Source organism: Argopecten irradians, chromosome 11, assembly GCF_041381155.1.
Source record: "Argopecten irradians isolate NY chromosome 11, Ai_NY, whole genome shotgun sequence".
Lineage (NCBI taxonomy): Eukaryota > Metazoa > Mollusca > Bivalvia > Pectinida > Pectinidae > Argopecten > Argopecten irradians.
The window spans coordinates 25,574,613-25,594,700 of NC_091144.1; the positions used below are offsets into that span (position 1 = coordinate 25,574,613).

The window sequence follows — 20,088 nt, forward strand, 5'->3', positions numbered from 1 at the left end:
AGGCAGGAGGGGCGGGGCCCAATAGGGAATAATAGAGAGGTAATTCCTATAAATTCGCTACTTGTCCTAGAGTTCCTGCATGGATTGTAAACTAAAATTTGGCCCACAAACAATCCTTGGGGGAAGGGGAAACAGAACTTGTAAAAATTTTGGTATCTGATCGCCTGGGGCCAGGATGGGGCGGGCCCCAATAGGGGAAATAGAGGTAAATCCTATGTAAAATCGCCCACTTGTGTAAAGGTTGATAGATCTGAACATATTGGTACGTTGATTTCTATATTTAACAATGGAATTTTAAAAAAAAAATATCCTACACTCTATGAAATAAAAAGCATTGAATATCCTAATATTGTGTCTAGCAAAAGTGCACAACATTTGAAATCTGCAGAATTAGTGTCATACATTTTATAAATTTATATATAATCAACACCCATGTCATGCACAGCTGTCTTCGGTGGCCCTTTCCGGATATCCAGTATTACATGTATAACGTGTGTACTTAATGTGTATCAACCAGGAAGTAGTGGGAAATCTAAAGTCTACCTTTATATAACACTCATTGTACATCACATTTGTAACTGTCGAGGGGACATTTGTACAATTTTACAAGCGTTTGCAATTGGTAAGTTGCATTTAATATGTGTTTGTAAAGAATCTTAAAAGATGCTCCAATGCTGGAAATGGTATTTTTTTCTCTATTAAAAACAGTAGCAGACACATTAATATTTTTCTTCGGTTACAAAAGTCACTTTACACCATCACCACCATTGAAGAGTTTGAGCTTCTTATTTTAATTTTAGATCAAAAATATTAAAAGTAATTAATTGCATCCCCAAAAATTTCCATGGCACTATGTCTTTTATGGAATGAAGTGCTGATTGCGCATTCACCAAAAGCAAAATGAATTATATTTTATATGCATTTTAGTGTTAATTAGATACATATAACCACGATTATACATGATCAACTGTTGTTCAAATGACGAGTACAGTATCATTTCATTGCTCCCTATCGGCGGTGGAGCATCTTTAAAGTACCATGCAGATATTTTGTAGTGAATTCCCAACAAATTTCTTTGACCTGTTGAAGTATATAAAATTTATGCTGCTTTAAAAACAGCATTTGTCCAATTTTGATAAACTATATTTAAGGTTTTTATCAGCTAAAATCATGCCACCAATTTGGTAATTACTAAAATAGTTTACTGTTTTTAACCTTGGCTATAAACATGGTATATCATTTAGAATAACCACAGTTGGGCTTAGTGGTTCTTGGATTGTGCATTTGGATTCTATGTGGGGCTAGTTGCCATAAGGTATGCCTTTACCACATGGTCGGTGGGTTTTTCTGATGGGTACTCCGAAGCTTTCCTCGCACTTTTTTAAAAATTTGGCATATCCTTAAATGACCCTAGCTGATACAGGACAAACTGGACTGCCAGTGGTAATCAAACCCAACAAGGCATTTAGAAGAGTTTAGTAAGCCTGACAAAACTTGTTTACACAGGACCAAGAACAAGATGGCCGACAGGCGGCCATCTTGGATTTTGATAGTTAAAGTTTGTTACCACTATTTCTCAAAAAGTACTGAAGGGTAGTAGTAAACTATACTTGCCAACAAAGTCATCCGAAGGATCACTTTCTCAAATTTCATATATAGGTTCCCCTAGGGTCCTAGTTGTGCATGTTGTATGGGACTGGTCTGTCATCAAGATGGCCGACAGGCGGCCATCTTGGATTTTGATAGTTAAAGTTTGTTACCACTATTTCTCAAAAAGTGCTTAAGGGATCTTTCTTAAATTTTATATACAGGTTCCCCTAGGATCCTAGTTGTGCATTTTGCATTTTCGGACGGAACGGTGCGCAAGATGGTTGACAGGACACCATCTTGGATTTTGATAGTTGAAGCTTGTTACCGCTATTTCTTAGAAAGTACTGAAGGGATCTGTCTCAAATTTCATTTGCAGGTTCCTCTAGGTCCCTGGTTATGCATATTGCATTTTGGTAATGATCGATCAACAAGATGGCCGACAGGAAGCCATCTTGGATTTTGACAATTGAAGTTTTTTCCCGCTATGTCTTAGAATGTACTGAAGGGATCCGTCTCAAATTGTATGTGGAGGTTCTTCTAGGGGTCTAGTTGTGCATATGGCATTTTAGGACAGATCAGTGAATAAGATGGCCAACAGGTAGCCATCTTGGATTTTGATAATTGAAGTTTGTTACCGTTAAATATCTGTTAAAGTAGTCAAAGGATCAAATTTTATGTGTAGTAATATGTAGTAAAAGCTTGAAAAGCAGAGAAAAGATCCCTCTTTCCTTTGTCAGACAAAGATCGTTCTTAGGTGGGCGCCAAGATCCCTCTGGGATCTCTTGTTTCCTATTTTTATTATTTTTTCCCAAATTATTTGTTTTGTCGCTCCTGACATGGAGATTATGTCAATCATTTTGATTAGGAGTATTTCATAGGAACAGTTTAGTAAAAAAAAAAATCAATTCAGATTGAATCCATACAGCACTTCACCTGAATGTGGGCATGTCATGGGCATTACATCCTTTGTTTCCAAATACTTCTATGTCAGGAAATTTCTTGAATAATTACCCTTTGCTACATTTATGGAAATATTTTCTATCAAAAGTAGTGCTACTGTACATGAAATTTTTGTTGTTTCTTGGTGAACTTTTTTCCAGTATTTAATCAAGCAATTAAATGACAGTATGTAAACCATTGCAAAATGCACCAGAATGGCTGATATCTGCTAACCATTGAAGATATATTCAGTATCTGTATTGGAAACTGCTTTATTTTGTACAAGTTCTAGTGACATGAGATCGACATTTGCACTGTTAAGTATGGTATGTTGAATTTACTGTACTTCTTCTATTCTGATTGATCAGAGTTACTTCCCTTTGTAACACCCGGTCAGTTATAAAGTAAAATGAAGGGAAGTAACTCACTTCCCTTTGTATCACACCGTCAGTTATAAAGTAAAATGAAGGGAAGTAACGTACTTTCCCTTGTATCGCTCTGTAAGTTATAAAGTAAAATAAATGGAAGTAACTCACTTCCCTTTGTATCACACCGTCAGTTATAAAGTAAAATGAAGGGAAGTAACTCATGATCACTTCCCTTTGTAACACCCGGTCAGTTATAAAGTAAAATGAAGGGAAGTAACTCACTTCCCTTTGTAACACCCGGTCAGTTATAAAGTAAAATGAAGGGAAGTAATTCACTTTCCTTTGTAACACCCGGTCAGTTATAAAGTAAAATGAAGGGAAGTAATTCACTTCCCTTTCTATTACACCGTCAGTTATAAAGTGAAATAAAGGGAAGTAACTCACTTTCCTTTGTAACACTCAGTCAGTGAAACAGTAAAATGAAGGTAAGTAACTCTGATAGGTCAGAAATTACCTCCTCTACTAGAGAGGCATAGGAAGGTATCAGCATGACTACTTATTACGGCATAACTGGAATTAAATATTTTCTCAGATTTTCCTGTACTTTTAGGCCTTGAAGGTCATAGAATGTGTGATAGGAACCATATACTGGTAAATGGTGCTGAATATCATATACCATATTTATGATTAAAATCCATACTGACAGTTTATTGATACAAATCCTTCAGTGGTGATGGAATCTTAAATAATATTGATAGTGATTGCCAGCAGCGATATCAATATGTTCACTTTTTATATACAAGGCAAATATTGGAGGATACATATACTGTCTACTCTTACCAGTGTAGTTTAGTTGTTTATGGTTTTCTGTGCAATATAATTATAAATGCTTCATTGACTAAAACAAAGAACGCCCCCACCCCTCCAATGAAGATCAATCACTCAATCCCAACAAAGAGCAACACACCCCACCCCACCCCTCAAGCAAAGAGCATCACACCCCACCCCACCGGTCCAGAAAAGAGCATCACACCTCACCACACCCCTCCAGCAAAGAGCAACACACCCCACCCCACCCTTTCAGCAAAGAGCATCACACCCCACCCAACCTCTCCAGCAAAGAGCATCACACCTCACCCCACCTCTCCAGCAAAGAGCATCACACTCCTCCCCACCTCTCCAGAAAAGAGCATCACACCCAACCCCTCCAGAAAAGAGCATCGCACCCCACCCCACCTCTCCACCAAAGAGCATCAAGCCTCACCCCACTTCTCCAGCAAAGATCATCATGCCTCACCCCACCCTTTCAGCAAAGAGCATCATGCCTCACCCCACCCCTTCAGCAAAGATCATCAAATCCCACCCTACCTCTCCAGCAAAGAGCATCATGCCTCACCCCACCCCTTCAGCAAAGATCATCAAATCCCACCCTACCTCTCCAGCAAAGATCATCATGCCTCATCCCACCTTTCCAACAAAAAGCATTACACCCCACCCCACCCTTTCAGCAACCACCATCTCCCTCTACCCCACCCCTCCAACCACCATCATTGTGCCCCACCCTCTGACAACCACAATCTCCACTACCCCACCCCTCCAACCACCATCATCGTGCCCCACCCTCTGACAACCACCATCTCCACCACCCCACCCCTCCAACCACCATCATCATGCCCCACCCCTCTGACATCACATACACCTATTTAATCCTTGTTTAGTTGTAAAGTTTGAATGTCATTATTTGTGTGTTGTTATGGTTTATAATTTATGTCAGACAGACACATCATCTGTATTGATTTGTGCCCTAAGCAGTTTGTAGTACTACTGATAACTGAAGGCTGTTCTGTCAATAGTCCAGTCACAAACACTGGAATAGGACACTCGTTGCATCCCCGCAGGATAATAGGTTATGTCCAGTTTATCTGTTAAATATGGTGTACAAATTTAATTAAAATTTGTTAAGATATGTATATATGAAAAAAAAATAATTAAGATCAGATTAAGTTTTAGGGAACTCACTTCACATTTTTAGGTCACCTGAGACAAAGTCTCATGGTGACCTATTCTAATCGCCTTTTGTCCGTCATCATCTGTCATCCATCATGCTTCTTCTCCAAAACCGCTGATGCAATTTCAATGAAATTTTGCACAAACCTTCTAAGGCATAAGACCAATCAAAATTGTGAATTATATGGTCCTCGACCCCCAGGGGGCTGTGGGAAGGGCCAAAAGGGATAAAATTTACTAAAATTTCAAAAAATCTTCTTCTCTAATCACAGATGTGGTAGAATCAAATACTCTTCCTAGATTGAAAGGTCTTAAGGTCCTTTACAAAAATGTGAATTATATGACCCTGGGGTCTCTACTTTTCCCCTGGGGAGGGGGTTAAGTTTACCATCGTTTATATAGGGAAACACATTTTTCAGCATTATTCGGTCATTTGTAATAGGAAATGAGTCACATTTTATCAGAATTATCAACATGAGATGGCCATTGAATCCTATTAACAAATTTTCCATGACTGATCCCCAGGGACTTTAGGGGTGGGGTCAAATGGGGTCAAATATGCTAAAATTTCAAAAATCTTCTTCTGAAGTTCTGGAAATGGTTGAATCAAATATTTTTCAAAGATGGAAAGGTCTTTACAATAATTGTGAATCGTATGACCCTTTGGTCTCACGTTTCCCCCTGGGGAGGGGGTCAAGTTTACAATAGTTTATATAGGGAAAACACATTTATGGGCACTTTTTTGCTCAATTTTCAGAGTAAACAAGTCAAACTTAGTTAGAATTATTAGCCTAGGATAACATTTTACATCATATGCATATTGGTCCTGGCTGACCCCCTGGGAACAGAGGAGCCGGGCCAAAAGGGACCAAAAAGGCTAAAACTTTAAAAAAATTTCTTTCAAAATTCTTGAATAGGTAGAATCAAATACTCTTTGTAGATTGAAGGTCTTAAAGGTGATAAAAACAGAACGGACATGGAAAATGAGATAATACGCTAGAAACATTTGTAATGCCTATCTGAACATATACCAGTTTGATATTTACTTATATTTTGTCTCTAAATAGTAAAATTAATGAAAGCAATTTTCACATCTTTTCGACGACAGATTTTTTTCTATGACTTACCTCCCTTGAGTTCCGATGAGTTGTGACGTCATCTGAGACAATCAACTACCGGAAGCCGGTGTGCCGATCGCGGAACTGTCAACATGCATGTGTATTTTAGCCACATGTCTTAGTACTTACGGAAATACACACGGAGAAAAATATGTTATATTTCGACTTATTGGGTAGCGTGATTTATCCCCTACATAATGACACATTATTGACGTCATAACCTATGAAATGACGTCACTACATGTAAATAATGATGTCATTAATGTCGCGGGTACATATGTCATGTGGCTTATGGTGTGCCAGGGGTTAAACCACGAATGAATAAGTAGTTCTTTCCTATTCAGTCCACCCTGGAGTAATACGACTGTGCATGTATGTAATTTATAGTTTACACATAAAATTAACCGAGGAGTTTTGATATACATAGAATCTACTGGTAATTTTATGTGCGAAATAAGATCGTAGCGAAAATTGGGCCCACCTCTTTAGACCTACGTTTTAATAGAAAAATCATCTGTTACAAACATACGGAGACATGAAAAATACATGCAGATTAAAAGAAAAAAAATCAATAATTTATAAGTTGTGTCTTTTTGCCCCCCATTTTCGTCGACTGAAATGTTCTCAAAATGCGCATTAAAAATAAAAGAGGTCCTTCTGCACATTTTTCATACTTCATTTTAGGGATTTTCATATTTATTTTGGGTTACACAACAATGTGCCGGTGGTATGAAACCGGTATGTTCAGATCTAGTCCGCTAAACCTGCCTATATTATTAGGTTTTTTTTAATTTATTTATTTTTTGCCTAATATATAGGGAAAAACAACAACTAATAATATAGGCAGGTTTAGCGGACTAGTTCAAATCGAGCAGGGTTGCATAATGATATGACGACATTCACAGTTATCATTATTTAATTGCAGGAATTTAAATTTGAAAAAATTACCATGTTAAGAACGCTCTAAAGTCATCAAAATACATCGTAAAACTCATCTCAGCAATCGTAAATACATTTAGTAATATTTTTCCTTCTCGGGGGAGACCTTAGGACCCCCAAAAAACAAAATCTCTCGCCTTAAGCCCTTGCAAAATCATCATCGGTCTCCCCCGAACCCTCAAAACACCACAATGCTTGCAAATTTGGCCAATTTTAGTACTCATTAATTTCCTGTTATATTCTACATAGTACACTTGCGTATATATATGTAGAATGCGAATTTTACCGATTTTTTTTATTTAGACCCCTAGATCGTCTCATAATGGTCAATAGGCTATCTAGTGTGCTGTGGTCTGTGTGTATACTTTTAAAATTTACTAAGGTCGACAGGTTTCTTATTTCCAAAACTACGCACGGTTAGAAAATATAATGAAGCGGTCTTGTAAATGATTTGTGTTTTATAAGAAATATATGTTGTTTCATGGTCCTGTGTTAGTTGAACTATTACATGTGTATCTTGTCCACGAGTACATGTCATCCATATTAGGTCATTGTATCTAGTATCTGTGTTTTGTGTCCCGTCTTTTTTATCGGCCGTGCGTGTATTGTTACTACTGTACATGTTATTCTATTTCGTACACATCAGTAAAACTCATTATAGAACTTTAAGAAAATAAATAAGTCTAGCCCTTTCTGTGCGGTGTTCTGAAGGATTAAGCTTCAAATAGGAAATATAGAGGTGTGCAGTACGTACATAAGGCGGGATAGGGGCACGTTTATCGCGGTATGATAGGGTTTTGGATAGGGTATGAAGGGTGGCGTTTTTTTTTTTTATAAATATGTGCATGTAGCATGTAGTCTCATTGTAATTTGGGTCCATTTTCTTGTAAAGTCATATTTCTTCTTGTTGGTTTAACTTTAAAGTCTATGTTTTGAGTTTTAAGTTACAGACAAAAGTCAAGCGCAACCCCCTTGAACCTGAGTCAGTGACACACATGTACACGGTGTCAAATGGCTTTTAAAGATGCTCCATCGCCGACAGAGCATAAATGATATTCATCATTTGAACAATAATTGGGGTTTAATCGTGTATATATATGTCTAATTAACACAAACAATAATATAGAATAATTTATTTTGCCTTTAGTGCATGCGCAATCAGTACTTCATTCCATATAGGATATAGTAACACGGATTTTTTTTCGGGATGCAATTAATTATATTTCATGTTTTTAACTTGAAGTAAAATTAGAAGCTCACAAACTGTTCAATGGTGGTAATGGTGTATAGTAAGTAACTTTTGTAACTGAAGAAAAATACTAAATCGTCTGCTCCTGTTTTTGATAGTTAAAATTTACCATTTGTCAGCGGTGGAGCATCTTTAAACTGAACATAACAATTTTATAGCCCAGAATATGACGATAAGAATGAGTAAGCTATCGTTTTTATTATATCATTGTATGTTATAGATTATATATTGTATACGGATTCATTTCCACTATTCAATATAGCAACTACACGTAGCGCGACTGTTTTAAATATCTATAATCGCCAATACCGCAACACTGCCCCATTGAGTTTCCCGGCTCTTGTCACAGCTGTTGGTCTCAGATGACGTCACGAATCTACGGCCACCTGGTGATATCAGGGGCGATAAGCGATGCGATTGTTCTAGACAAGGGTCGTTGTGGACTTCGTTTCAAGCACATTTTATGGAAATTACGTCAAATACAACCTGTATTTTTTGTTGGAAATCATAAAGTGCACCACAATAAACAAATATCAACACAAAAATAGCATATTTAAAATCTGTTTTTATCACCTTTAAGGTGTTTTATAAAATTGTGAATTATTTATCACCCTGAGTCTCACGTTACCCTCTAGAGGAAGGGTCAAGTTTTCTTTAGTTAAATAGGAAAAACACATTTATGAACATTTTTTGCTCAATTTTCATAGAAATGAGTCAAACTTGATTAGATTTAATTATTAGCCTGAGAACTAGAAGGTTAATAGCCATATCAGTCCGCGCTGACCCGCTGGGGGACCAGAGGGGCAGGACAAAACAGGGTCAAAATAACTAAAATTAAAAAAAATTCACAGGTTCGATGGAAGCAAATACTCTTCATAGGTTAAAAAGTCAAATTTGTAAAATCACTGACCAACATCAAGGACAGGAACATAGTGTTTATACGTCTTTGTTTCATATTATATCTCTACTCAGGTGACTGTTAAAGTGAATTGTCGGGCAAAGAAAACCAGTCTAAATGCGTTTAATTGGCCTTCTAAAAGTTCTCACATATCAATACGACGGTCAAGTTCTGCTTAGTTTCCCAGTTCTGACCATTAAAGTAAAGAAAAGTTGAAAGCATTGAAAGCGAGGCTGTGTGGAAATGTAACCACGGACATAGTGAGCCGGGAGGATGTTTTAGAATTTCCATACTTTAAATTAATTTCTTCGTACGCAGACAGATTTTGACGAGATATTTTATTTTTCCATTTCATAAGAAATTATACTGGATACATTCACACCATTTTTACCGACTTTAGCCATCCTTGCCCGACTGTTCACTTTAAGGCCCATGGTCCTCTTGTATTATATAAATAATAGTCAGTGTTTGTCCATATTGCCAGCATATAGAAAATGGCAAGATTTTCACTATAATAAGGAGACTATACACAAATATACCGCGAATAGGCAAAAACTATATTTCATAATCTTATAAGTGTTTTATCCATGAAAGATTGAAAAAAAAAATAAAAAAATATTGATAGAAGACAATTACACCTCATAACAGCAAAGTGTAAGTTTTTGTTATTTTATCATTAAAATTTATCTTTGCAAGGAACCATATACTTTTTTCTGCATAGTAGATTCATTAACTCCATTTAGTGCAATTTTCTATATAATGTATTCTTATACTATGTATTCATAAAAGACAACCCGTTTATAAAGGAGACTCATCAACCCCATTTTGTGCAATTTTGTGTTTAATTGACCTGTCTATAAAGGACAGACTTATCAACCCAGTTTTGTGCAATTTTTTTATATACTTGACCTTTATATAAAGGACACCTGTCTTTAAAGGGCAGTTTTTAGCTGTCCATCAAAGACCAGGTTCATTGTTTCTGTATTATGTAAAAAAAACCACCTCAGTTAAAGACAATAGACTGTGTAAGGTTACTGATATGGCAGAGTTGACTGTAATTTAAACATGTACCCCAAGGTCTCCTAACAGGAAGAAAAAGAGAAGTCTAAATTTCACTGATGCACTTGGGATAAGCTGTGAATTGACATTTTATAAGCAGGAAGCAGTTTACACGATCTGATGCTTTTCGATATTCATTAATTTCCTGATATTTTAACAAAAAATATGGATTACCATATTTGTTCTGGCAACCACAAACATCCAACATCACATTTTGAAGTTAACACTATCTACAGCAATACTATCTCATTTTCTTTTTATTCTGGTTGGGTTTTGAGTTTTATTAGTTTAACAACTTATAGAAAACCAGGGTCATGTAAGTATGTGCCAGGTTTGTTGGTGGGGGAAAGCCAGAGTACCCAGAGAAAAACTACCGATCAGTGGTCAGTACCTGGCAACTGCCCCACATGGGAATCAAACTTACGACCCAGAGGTGCAGGGCTGGTGGTGATGTGTGGAGACATCTTATTCATATTTTAAACTGCATTTAATAAAGATTTTGTTGTAGGTGAACTTGAATTATCAAAAAGGGGATCAGCTAGCTCAAGTGTTCAGAGGTCTAGGGTTCAAACCCCAGTCTGGCTTCTACATTTTCTCCTCTTCTGTTACAAACTTGGCGCCCAACTTAAATAAACACGATGGTGGTATTGTTCTGTCTCAAAAAATCAGAAAGTTCCTTGAACTGTTTCCAACCTTTATTACAGATCCACATAAAGTGGTGTATAGTGGCTTATAGTGGAGTATAGTAAAACCTGAAATACAAACAAGTAAATATTGTTACTTAATGATCTCTGACTTCTGTAGTCATTCACTATTACAGATACAAGTATTAATCCTAAGGGTTAAACTTATTACATAAGTGCTAATTTCACAAACACCTAATAAAGTTGTAATAACTATTGCACAAATAAACACTATTCTGGACTAGATCACACTTACACAATGAATTAGTCAATGTAATATTTCAAGAGAAATATTAAAAAATGTACTTGTTAACTCTACTGTACAGTAAATATGCAGACACAGGTATTTAATAACTTGACATTTGGTATACATCTCTGAGTATCAAGCTGGGATTTCCTTATCATTGTAGGATATAACAATTAAATCCTTTAATATTATGATTTGACACATGAAAATAAGAGAAAACTGTAATTAACATGATTAACCTCTCTACAACGACAACCTGCATACAACGACAACCTGTCTACATCGACAACCTGTTTACATCGACAACCTGCATACATCGACCATTGCCTATACGAGGTTTTCTATTATGCATACCGACTAACAATGATTAACCCATGTGCACGAGTAATTTACATTTAGCTAGGGCATATGTGTTATACATGGCTATCTACCACTAAGATACAAACTAATATGTAAAGACTGATAGGTATTGCTTTATAAACAGCAATAATAAAACGACATCACTCAAAAACATGTCAGAGAATCAAATTGACAAACTGCACGATTTCCGGTGAAATCAAAACATCGCTTCATGTGCATTTATACAAAAAATACCAAATACATGGTATGCACATAGCTTCATCACAATTCTAAATTTTCACACATGAAATAATTAATGCATTTAACATTAAACTATACACTTACAACGTGTGGGGCCACATAGTTGCTACATTTTTGCAGTTTTATCTCTCTCGAGACCATGCTTTCCTTGGGCGGAAATGACATATAGACAGGGGCAGGTAACTCTAATACCATACCTTGATTTTTACGTTATCAGTTAAAGGGAGAGAACTCCTGGTTCCATCACACTCCCCGTCTGATATTAATAATATCACTAACTTTATCTCTAATCAACTAAAGAGTAACATATTTATAAACAAATAATTCCAGCTCTTAACAGTAAATTTTGCAAAGGTTTCAACATGATGTCCATGAACTAAACTGTTACACACTTAGACATCAATTATACACAACATAGTTTATCACTTGACCACAGCTGACAGTCTATGTCTCCTTGGAACAAATGACAACAACCTGAGTAACTGGACGGACGAATGTTGACTTCTTTCCTCCTCGCGATATCTGAATCTCAACTTTCCTGACAAGTCCATCTTCACTAGGAAAGGTACGCGTGATTACACCAAGAGGCCAATCGTTGCGCGCTGTTTGTTCGTCCTTCATGAGAACAACGTCTCCCTCCTCTAGGTTGCGAGACTCGTGATTCCACTTCCTCCTGGCCTGCAACACAGGTAGAAACTCCTTGTGCCATCGACTCCAGAACTGCTCAGCGAGCACCTGCACATGCTTCCACTGTGATCTAAGCATGTCTTTCTGGTTAAAATGTTCAAACGACTCGATCCGACTTCCTGTTTTCTGTGTCAAAAGGGTTGCTGGAGATAAGATTAATGGTTCATCTACATCTGTTGAAACAGGAATCAATGGTCGTGCGTTGATGATCGCTGTTACTTCTGCCATAAATGTCGACAAGACTTCGTGCGTGAGGTTACGATTGTTGTTGAGGAACATGGAGTCTAGTATGCGTCGTGCAACGCCAATCATCCTTTCCCAGGAGCCTCCAAAGTGTGAGGAGTGGGGAGGATTAAATTTCCAGATGGTACCAGATTCACGGAGAAATTCCGTGATGTTTGGGTCTTCTATGAAGATTGCTGTAGCATCCAGGTCCGAGATTGCCCCAACGAAATTGGTTCCCCTATCAGAACGAAACTCTGCAACTTTTCCTCTAATGGAGTAGAATCTTGTCACAGAGTTTATAAACGATGATGAGCTCATTTCTTCTAGTAACTCAATATGAACCGCCCTAGATGACAGACACGTAAAGAGCACTGCCCAGCGTTTACTTGAAGCTGAACCGCCTCTTGTCCTGCGCGTGACAATGGTCCAAGGTCCAAAAACATCGACACCAACGAATGTAAATGGCGGGCTTATAGTAACACGATCCACTGGTAGATCAGCCATCTTCTGTTGGGAATGCTTTCCTCGAAGTTTCCGACACTTCACACAGTGATAAATGACGAAAGAAACCAGTCTCTTGCCCCCAGTGATCCAAAAGCCTGCGGCCCTTATCGCCCCTTCTGTCAGGTGTCTACCCTGATGTTGAACAGCGTTATGGAAGTGTCTAGTCAACAGCATCGCGACGTGATGTCGGCCGGGTACTAAGATAGGGTTCACTTCGTGTCTCGGTAAATCTGAGTTCCGTAGCCTTCCTCCAACACGTATTATGCCGTTTTCGTCAAAGTAGGGTGCAAGTTCCTTTGGACATTTCCTAATGTCCCCATAGAATTCCCTTTGTAATTCTCTGATAATAAATGCTTCTGCAGAAGCACAGTTTTCAACTGATCGATAAATGTCACACTTGTGCCAACCTGTGCACTTGCCGTGATTTGACTTGAAAGACTCAGCTAAGTGTTTTACCAAAGATATTGACAACAACAGCCTTTTCCAACTTGAGAACTTCTCAAATCGCTCTGACCAATTATGAGGTTTCTCACTGTTCGTTATGTCCGTTTTAGCCACGTGAACAACCTCAGGTCGAACTTCAGTATCCTCCTCTGGGTTAACCAAAGGGAAAATTAAGGATTCAGTTGGGGATATGTTTGGTTTAGGTCCTTGAATCCACATGCTCTCCTCTAAGCGAGCTGGATCGATGTATCGAGTGCCGACATCTGCAGGGTTGTTCTCGGTAGAGATGTAAAACCAATGGTCTGGTCTAGAAAATTCCAGGATCCTGCAGACTCTGTTGGCCACATAGATATAAAACCGTCGAGTTGTGTTAGTTACGTAGCCCAGTACAACTTTACTATCGGTGTGGAAAAACACATGTTCTCGGGGAAAGGATAGCTCCTCTGTGACAATTTCTGCTATTTCCACGGCTAAGACTGCGGCACATAATTCCAGACGTGGAATTGTATGACCATGACGCGGTGCTACTTTTGATTTCCCTAGCACAAAACCAAAGCATGACTGTCCTTTCTCGTCAAGAGATTTCAAATACGCGACAGCTGAGATCGCTTTCTCAGAAGCGTCAGAATAGATATGTAGTTCACTCGTGGCATCTATTCTTACTGGGTATCTACGCGATACCTGGAACCTGTCCAACTCTTGGATTGAGGTATCCCAGTGTTCCCATGAGCTCTTGAATTCCTCAGGCAGTGGCTGATCCCAGTCTACTGTTCCTACCACCATGTTACGGAGGAGAATCTTGCTTTGAACAGTTACTGGTGAAAGGAACCCGAGAGGGTCATACAGACTGTTTATGGTAGACAAGACTCCACGACGAGTATATGGTTTGGTCTCTGTAGATATGTTGAATGTGAATACGTCGGTTTCTAGCTCCCAACACAGACCTAGACTCCGTTGTGAAGGAAGGGATTCCGTGCCAATTTCTATCTTCCTAAGATCGCCAGCGAGATCATCTGCAGGCATGGCATTAAGAACATCTTCACAGTTAGAGGTGAATTTATGAAGTCTGATATTTCCTGTACTTAGAGCTTCCTTTGTTCTGTTCAACAAGCTAACCGCCTCCTGAGCGGTGGGAACTGATGTAAGCCCGTCGTCTACATAAAAGTTCTTTGTTACGAAATCTGTAACATCACCACCAAACGTGTTCTCAGTTTCCTGGACTGTTTTACGAAGACCGTAAGTGGCTACCGCCGGTGAAGGACTGTTCCCGAATACATGCTTGCACATTCGGTACTCTATCAACGGTTTTGTTGGATTATTGTCTTCATACCAAAGGAAACGTAGGAAGTTGCGCTGATCTTCCCTGACTCCAAAACAGTAGAACATCTGTTCCACGTCGCAACTAATAGCAATGTCCTCCTTCCTAAATCTCAAAAGAACACCTAGGAGATTGTTTGTTAGGTCGGGACCTTTCATCAACACCTGGTTTAAAGATAGTCCTTCATGTTTGGCTGAAGAATCAAAAACCCCTCGGATCTTATCTGGTTTCTTAGGATGATAAACGCCGAAAAGAGGCAAATACCAGCACTCCTCGTCATCATTAAGTGGAGGGGCCACTTCCGCGTGCCCGTTGTCTAAGATTCCTTTCATAAAGGTGACAAGGTGTTCGCGCTTAACGGAATTCCTTTGAAGAGAGACATCGAGAAGCTGAGCTCGTTTCAGGGCTTGGTGCCTATTATTAGGTAGTCTAGGACGAGGTTCGCGAAAAGGCAACGGTGCAGTCCATTTACCACTTGTGTCTCGTACAAATTCTTTGTCCATGAGATCCAGAAATGCTCTGTCTTCTACAGACAAGCCAACTTTGTTGTCATCATGAGTCTGCTTGAATACTCCTTGTCCAATGATTGGTTCCTTGCAAACCCCTTTCACATTAAACTGATTGTCACATGGATCAAACAATGTAGGTCGACCATCTCCAAGTATCCTTGTCTTGAGAACAGAGACCTCTGATGGGTTTGGAGGATGAGTAGTTCCCAGACATACATTCCCTACGACCACCCAACCAAGGTTTAGCCTCTGGGCAAATGGTGAATTGGGTGGACCAATAATCTGCTCACAGATGTGATGAGCCTCTGGCACATCGCGCCCAATCAACAGTAGAATTTCAGAATTAGACCGTAAGGGAGGCAACTTGACGTCCTTCAAATGACTGTGATAGTTGGTGATCTCTGGAGTAGGAATCTCTGTACGGTTGTTGGGTATCTGATCACACTCCAGTATGTCAGGTAAGGGTAAGGTAAACTGGCCGTTCAGAGAGGAAACTGAGAATCCGTGTGCGCGCCGACCCTGTGTCGGTAAGTCCCCTGCACAGGATACCAGTGTATACTGTTCAACTGTCTCTCCTGAGACATCCATGATATTGAAGAAACCAGGCTTGCACAATGTCCGATTACTTTGATCATCGATTATGGCATACATGTAGGTAGCTTGCTCTGGTGAGTTAGTCCTATGAACTCGAACAAGTATGGTTTTTGAACAAGATCTGCCTGTAAACGTTCCTCCACACACGCGCGTACATTTACTCACAACCCCTTCATTCTCCCCACCGTTCTGACTAGTCGTTATCTCCCCGCCGTTCGGACTTGTAGAATTATTGTTGTTTTTGTCTGGCTTATGACCATTTCGATTTCCGGATGTAGAATGTCCATCCCTGGGATGGAGCGCCGTAGGGTGCTGACTGCTGCTGCATTCTGCGCATTTTACAGAGACTGAACAGTTTTTTGTATATATATGAGCATCTGTGTCACAACATCGAAAACATAAGCGGTGTTCGCTTAATATACGTCTCCGTTCCGACAAGGATTTAAGACGGAATGCCCTGCACTGATTTATGTCGTGGTTAGATGTGTTGTGTATCAAACACTGTTTCTTGGGTTGTTTGTTAGAGTTCTCGTTAGAAGACACCTGAGTTTTATTCACCTGAATATTTGACCGAACTCTGTCCTTGGAACGCGGATCATTGCTTGTACGAGTGGTCAACGTATCTTTATATACAAGGCCGGGGTCATTAAGCATAGAGCTCATTTCCTTTATGAACACCACAAATTCCGAGAATGGAGGAAAGGCTACGCTCTTCTCCTTCTTATACCTAGCAGCTCTGACTGTCCATTTTCCTTGGATATGGAGAGGCAATTTACCCACAATGGGGAGAACGCCTGAAGAGGTGTTGTAATAGCCTAATAATGAGCCATAAATGGGATCTTCCATCATGGCTTCCACTTCTGAAAGAATGTCTGCTAATTCGTATAATTTCGCATTATCCTTTGAACCTAACTTTGGGAACTTCTCTAGTTTCCTTTTAATGAGGTCTCTACCATTTCCGGACATCCATATCGCTCGTGGAGACGCTCCCAAAGTCTTTCCAGTCCTCTAGCTGGGTTTGGATTGGAGGCTCTTATGCTCAAAGCGTGCTTCTTGGACTCCGGTCCCAACCACTTGAAAAGCAGGTCGAATTCCTCATTAGCTGTCACGCCGAGTTCTTTGGTTACAGACTGGAAACTAGCCTTCCACATTGAAAAGGTTTCGGGTTTGTCATCAAAGGTGGTAAGTCTCTGCAGGAGCAAGTCCTTACGTAACAGGTACTTAGTGAAATCAGAATATCCTAGTCGTTCTGGGTAAAAACTAGGTGCGTTAGGATCCATCTGTTGTCTATTGTCATTAACCGTCCTATCTGACTTTTTCTCCATGAATGGAAGACTCATGTATTGGTCACCTCCTTCAAAGGCAGAATCTTGACCTGTACTTATAGGTGCAAGGGTGTTGTTTTCTACACTAGGAGCTCCATGGCTCTCAGTCTGTCCCTGCGCATTGATAAATTGCGCTGTAAGCTCCTTCCTGTCCATCGAAGGTAATGAGAGTTGTGGTCCTCTGTCTATGTCGCCTTCACCCAACTCGTCATACATAGCCTCAAGTTCGGCTTGAGCTACGGCTGCTGCTCGTTGTGATTTTAGATACTGGAGGTCAGATTCATACTGAGCTCTCTGTCGAAGAATTTCAGCCTCCATCTTGGCCTGTTGTTTCTGCATCTCAACTTCTTGGCGTGTAAATGTCAAACTAGTTTTAGCTGCTTCTAACTTTGCACGTTGACGTGCTAATAGCGAACTCCTGCGACTACTAGTAGTAGAACTGCTCACTGATGAATGATTTTTGGTTTGAGAGTTCTTTTTCACTTCTTGTTTCTGCTCTTTGTTTTCTTCGATATCTGTTTCTGGCTGCTTGAGAATCTCCACCATCTCGTTATGCACATCTGTTACCTTTCTATAGATTTTGATATGTATCATCTCTTGCGAAACTTTCTCACTATTACTGGCGGAGGTATTAATACAGGTTAAATATTTCATAAATCCTTTCACTTCGTCAAGGTATTTGTCATAGACCACTCCTAGCTGATCCTTTAGTTTTATCACTAAGTCTCTTTGGTGCTTGGCCGAATTAAACTCCTCGATAGTATCCTCTACCCTTTTTCGGAGTTTGATAAGTTTGGCAGTACTTGTCTCTACCGTGGCCTCATACAGTTCCTCCCCACCTCTTGTGAGGTTTTTCTTCCGATGGGACCTTTCCATCTCTGTTGAAGTAGCATGGGCGTTGTCGGGAACCTGCAATGGTGACCCATACTCCTGCATGGGCGCAAGATACCCTCCTTGCTCAAACGATTTGCTGGGATCCTGATCCCTGGATGTAGACATCATGTACTGTGCAGCTGATACACGTTGTTTTACTGTTCTGTCTCAAAAAATCAGAAAGTTCCTTGAACTGTTTCCAACCTTTATTACAGATCCACATAAAGTGGTGTATAGTGGCTTATAGTGGAGTATAGTAAAACCTGAAATACAAACAAGTAAATATTGTTACTTAATGATCTCTGACTTCTGTAGTCATTCACTATTACAGATACAAGTATTAATCCTAAGGGTTAAACTTATTACATAAGTGCTAATTTCACAAACACCTAATAAAGTTGTAATAACTATTGCACAAATAAACACTATTCTGGACTAGATCACACTTACACAATGAATTAGTCAATGTAATATTTCAAGAGAAATATTAAAAATGTACTTGTTAACTCTACTGTACAGTAAATATGCAGACACAGGTATTTAATAACTTGACATTTGGTATACATCTCTGAGTATCAAGCTGGGATTTCCTTATCATTGTAGGATATAACAATTAAATCCTTTAATATTATGATTTGACACATGAAAATAAGAGAAAACTGTAATTAACATGATTAACCTCTCTACAACGACAACCTGCATACAACGACAACCTGTCTACATCGACAACCTGTTTACATCGACAACCTGCATACATCGACCATTGCCTATACGAGGTTTTCTATTATGCATACCGACTAACAATGATTAAACCATGTGCACGAGTAATTTACATTTAGCTAGGGCATATGTGTTATACATGGCTATCTACCACTAAGATACAAACTAATATGTAAAGACTGATAGGTATTGCTTTATAAACAGCAATAATAAAACGACATCACTCAAAAACATGTCAGAGAATCAAATTGACAAACTGCACGATTTCCGGTGAAATCAAAACATCGCTTCATGTGCATTTATACAAAAAATACCAAATACATGGTACGCACATAGCTTCATCACAATTCTAAATTGTCACACATGAAATAATTAATGCATTTAACATTAAACTATACACTTACAACGTGTGGGGCCACATAGTTGCTACATTTTTGCAGTTTTATCTCTCTCGAGACCATGCTTTCCTTGGGCGGAAATGACATATAGACAGGGGCAGGTAACTCTAATACCATACCTTGATTTTTACGTTATCAGTTAAAGGGAGAGAACTCCTGGTTCCATCACAGGTATAAGGGTCTTGTATGCCTTTGAGGATAAAGACTTTGAAAAAGGAGGGAGGAATGTAGTGGGATTGGACCTGGTCGATCATTGGTGACTGGTTTGCTCAATTTGTAGAGCATTCAACTAGTTGTCAGAGGTCCGGGTTTGAATCCCGGTCTGTCTGCTACATTTTCTCCTCTCCTCTATTACACATTATATTGGCATTGCTTACTATGGGCCATTACCATAAATATTTCTATACCCATGGAATACTTTGTAAGCTCCATTTACCAGAAAAGAAAATAGCCACCAACATTTTGTGTGTATATGTACATGACTGAGTGATGAGGGCGACACCATACAGATTACTAAAGGTCATAGTAAACAACTGGCCTGTTGGCAAATGCACTTTTGAACTTTGTGAGATGAAATACTCCAAAGGGTGTATGAAGCTTTGATGGCACAGTACATTATACTTATGTATACCTACTTCACACTCCCACTACATAGGAGGACATGGAAGGTCCCACTTTTCTGATCTTATGACGAGGACACCTCATGCTTTTGATTACCAGGTACATATGTATTACTCATTTATATATATTAGGCTTGGTATATTTGGGTGGTCGGATGGTGTAGTGGTTAACCT

The 20,088-nt window shown here is 39.1% G+C and overlaps 4 protein-coding genes across 5 annotated transcripts in view; 2 read left to right on the forward strand and 2 right to left on the reverse strand.

The window, feature by feature from the left end:
- The window catches only part of LOC138335117 (uncharacterized), a 79,619-nt gene that overhangs the window by 24,036 nt on the left and 35,495 nt on the right, over positions 1-20,088 (forward strand). Inside the window, exon 1 of one of the 2 annotated variants that reach the window (XM_069284045.1) lies at positions 486-622. The exons of the other annotated variant lie outside the window; for it this stretch is intronic. The gene's annotated coding sequence lies outside the window, so the exon portion shown is untranslated. Of the gene's footprint in view, positions 1-485; positions 623-20,088 lie in introns of those variants that run through there. 2 annotated transcript variants of the gene reach the window in all.
- LOC138334502 (uncharacterized) lies at positions 3,825-4,604 on the forward strand. Its single transcript, XM_069283160.1, has one exon. It carries the CDS (start codon positions 3,825-3,827, stop codon positions 4,602-4,604), a length of 780 nt encoding a protein of 259 aa, XP_069139261.1.
- Positions 12,142-16,824, reverse strand: LOC138334503 (uncharacterized). The gene has a single exon (XM_069283162.1). It carries the CDS (start codon positions 16,822-16,824, stop codon positions 12,142-12,144), a length of 4,683 nt encoding a protein of 1,560 aa, XP_069139263.1.
- LOC138335116 (plectin-like) lies at positions 16,355-19,455 on the reverse strand. Its single transcript, XM_069284043.1, has 2 exons — positions 19,301-19,455; positions 16,355-18,439 (listed from the first exon to the last, which is right to left on the reverse strand). Exon 2 carries the CDS (start codon positions 18,303-18,305, stop codon positions 16,905-16,907), a length of 1,401 nt encoding a protein of 466 aa, XP_069140144.1. The 5' UTR covers positions 18,306-18,439; positions 19,301-19,455; the 3' UTR covers positions 16,355-16,904.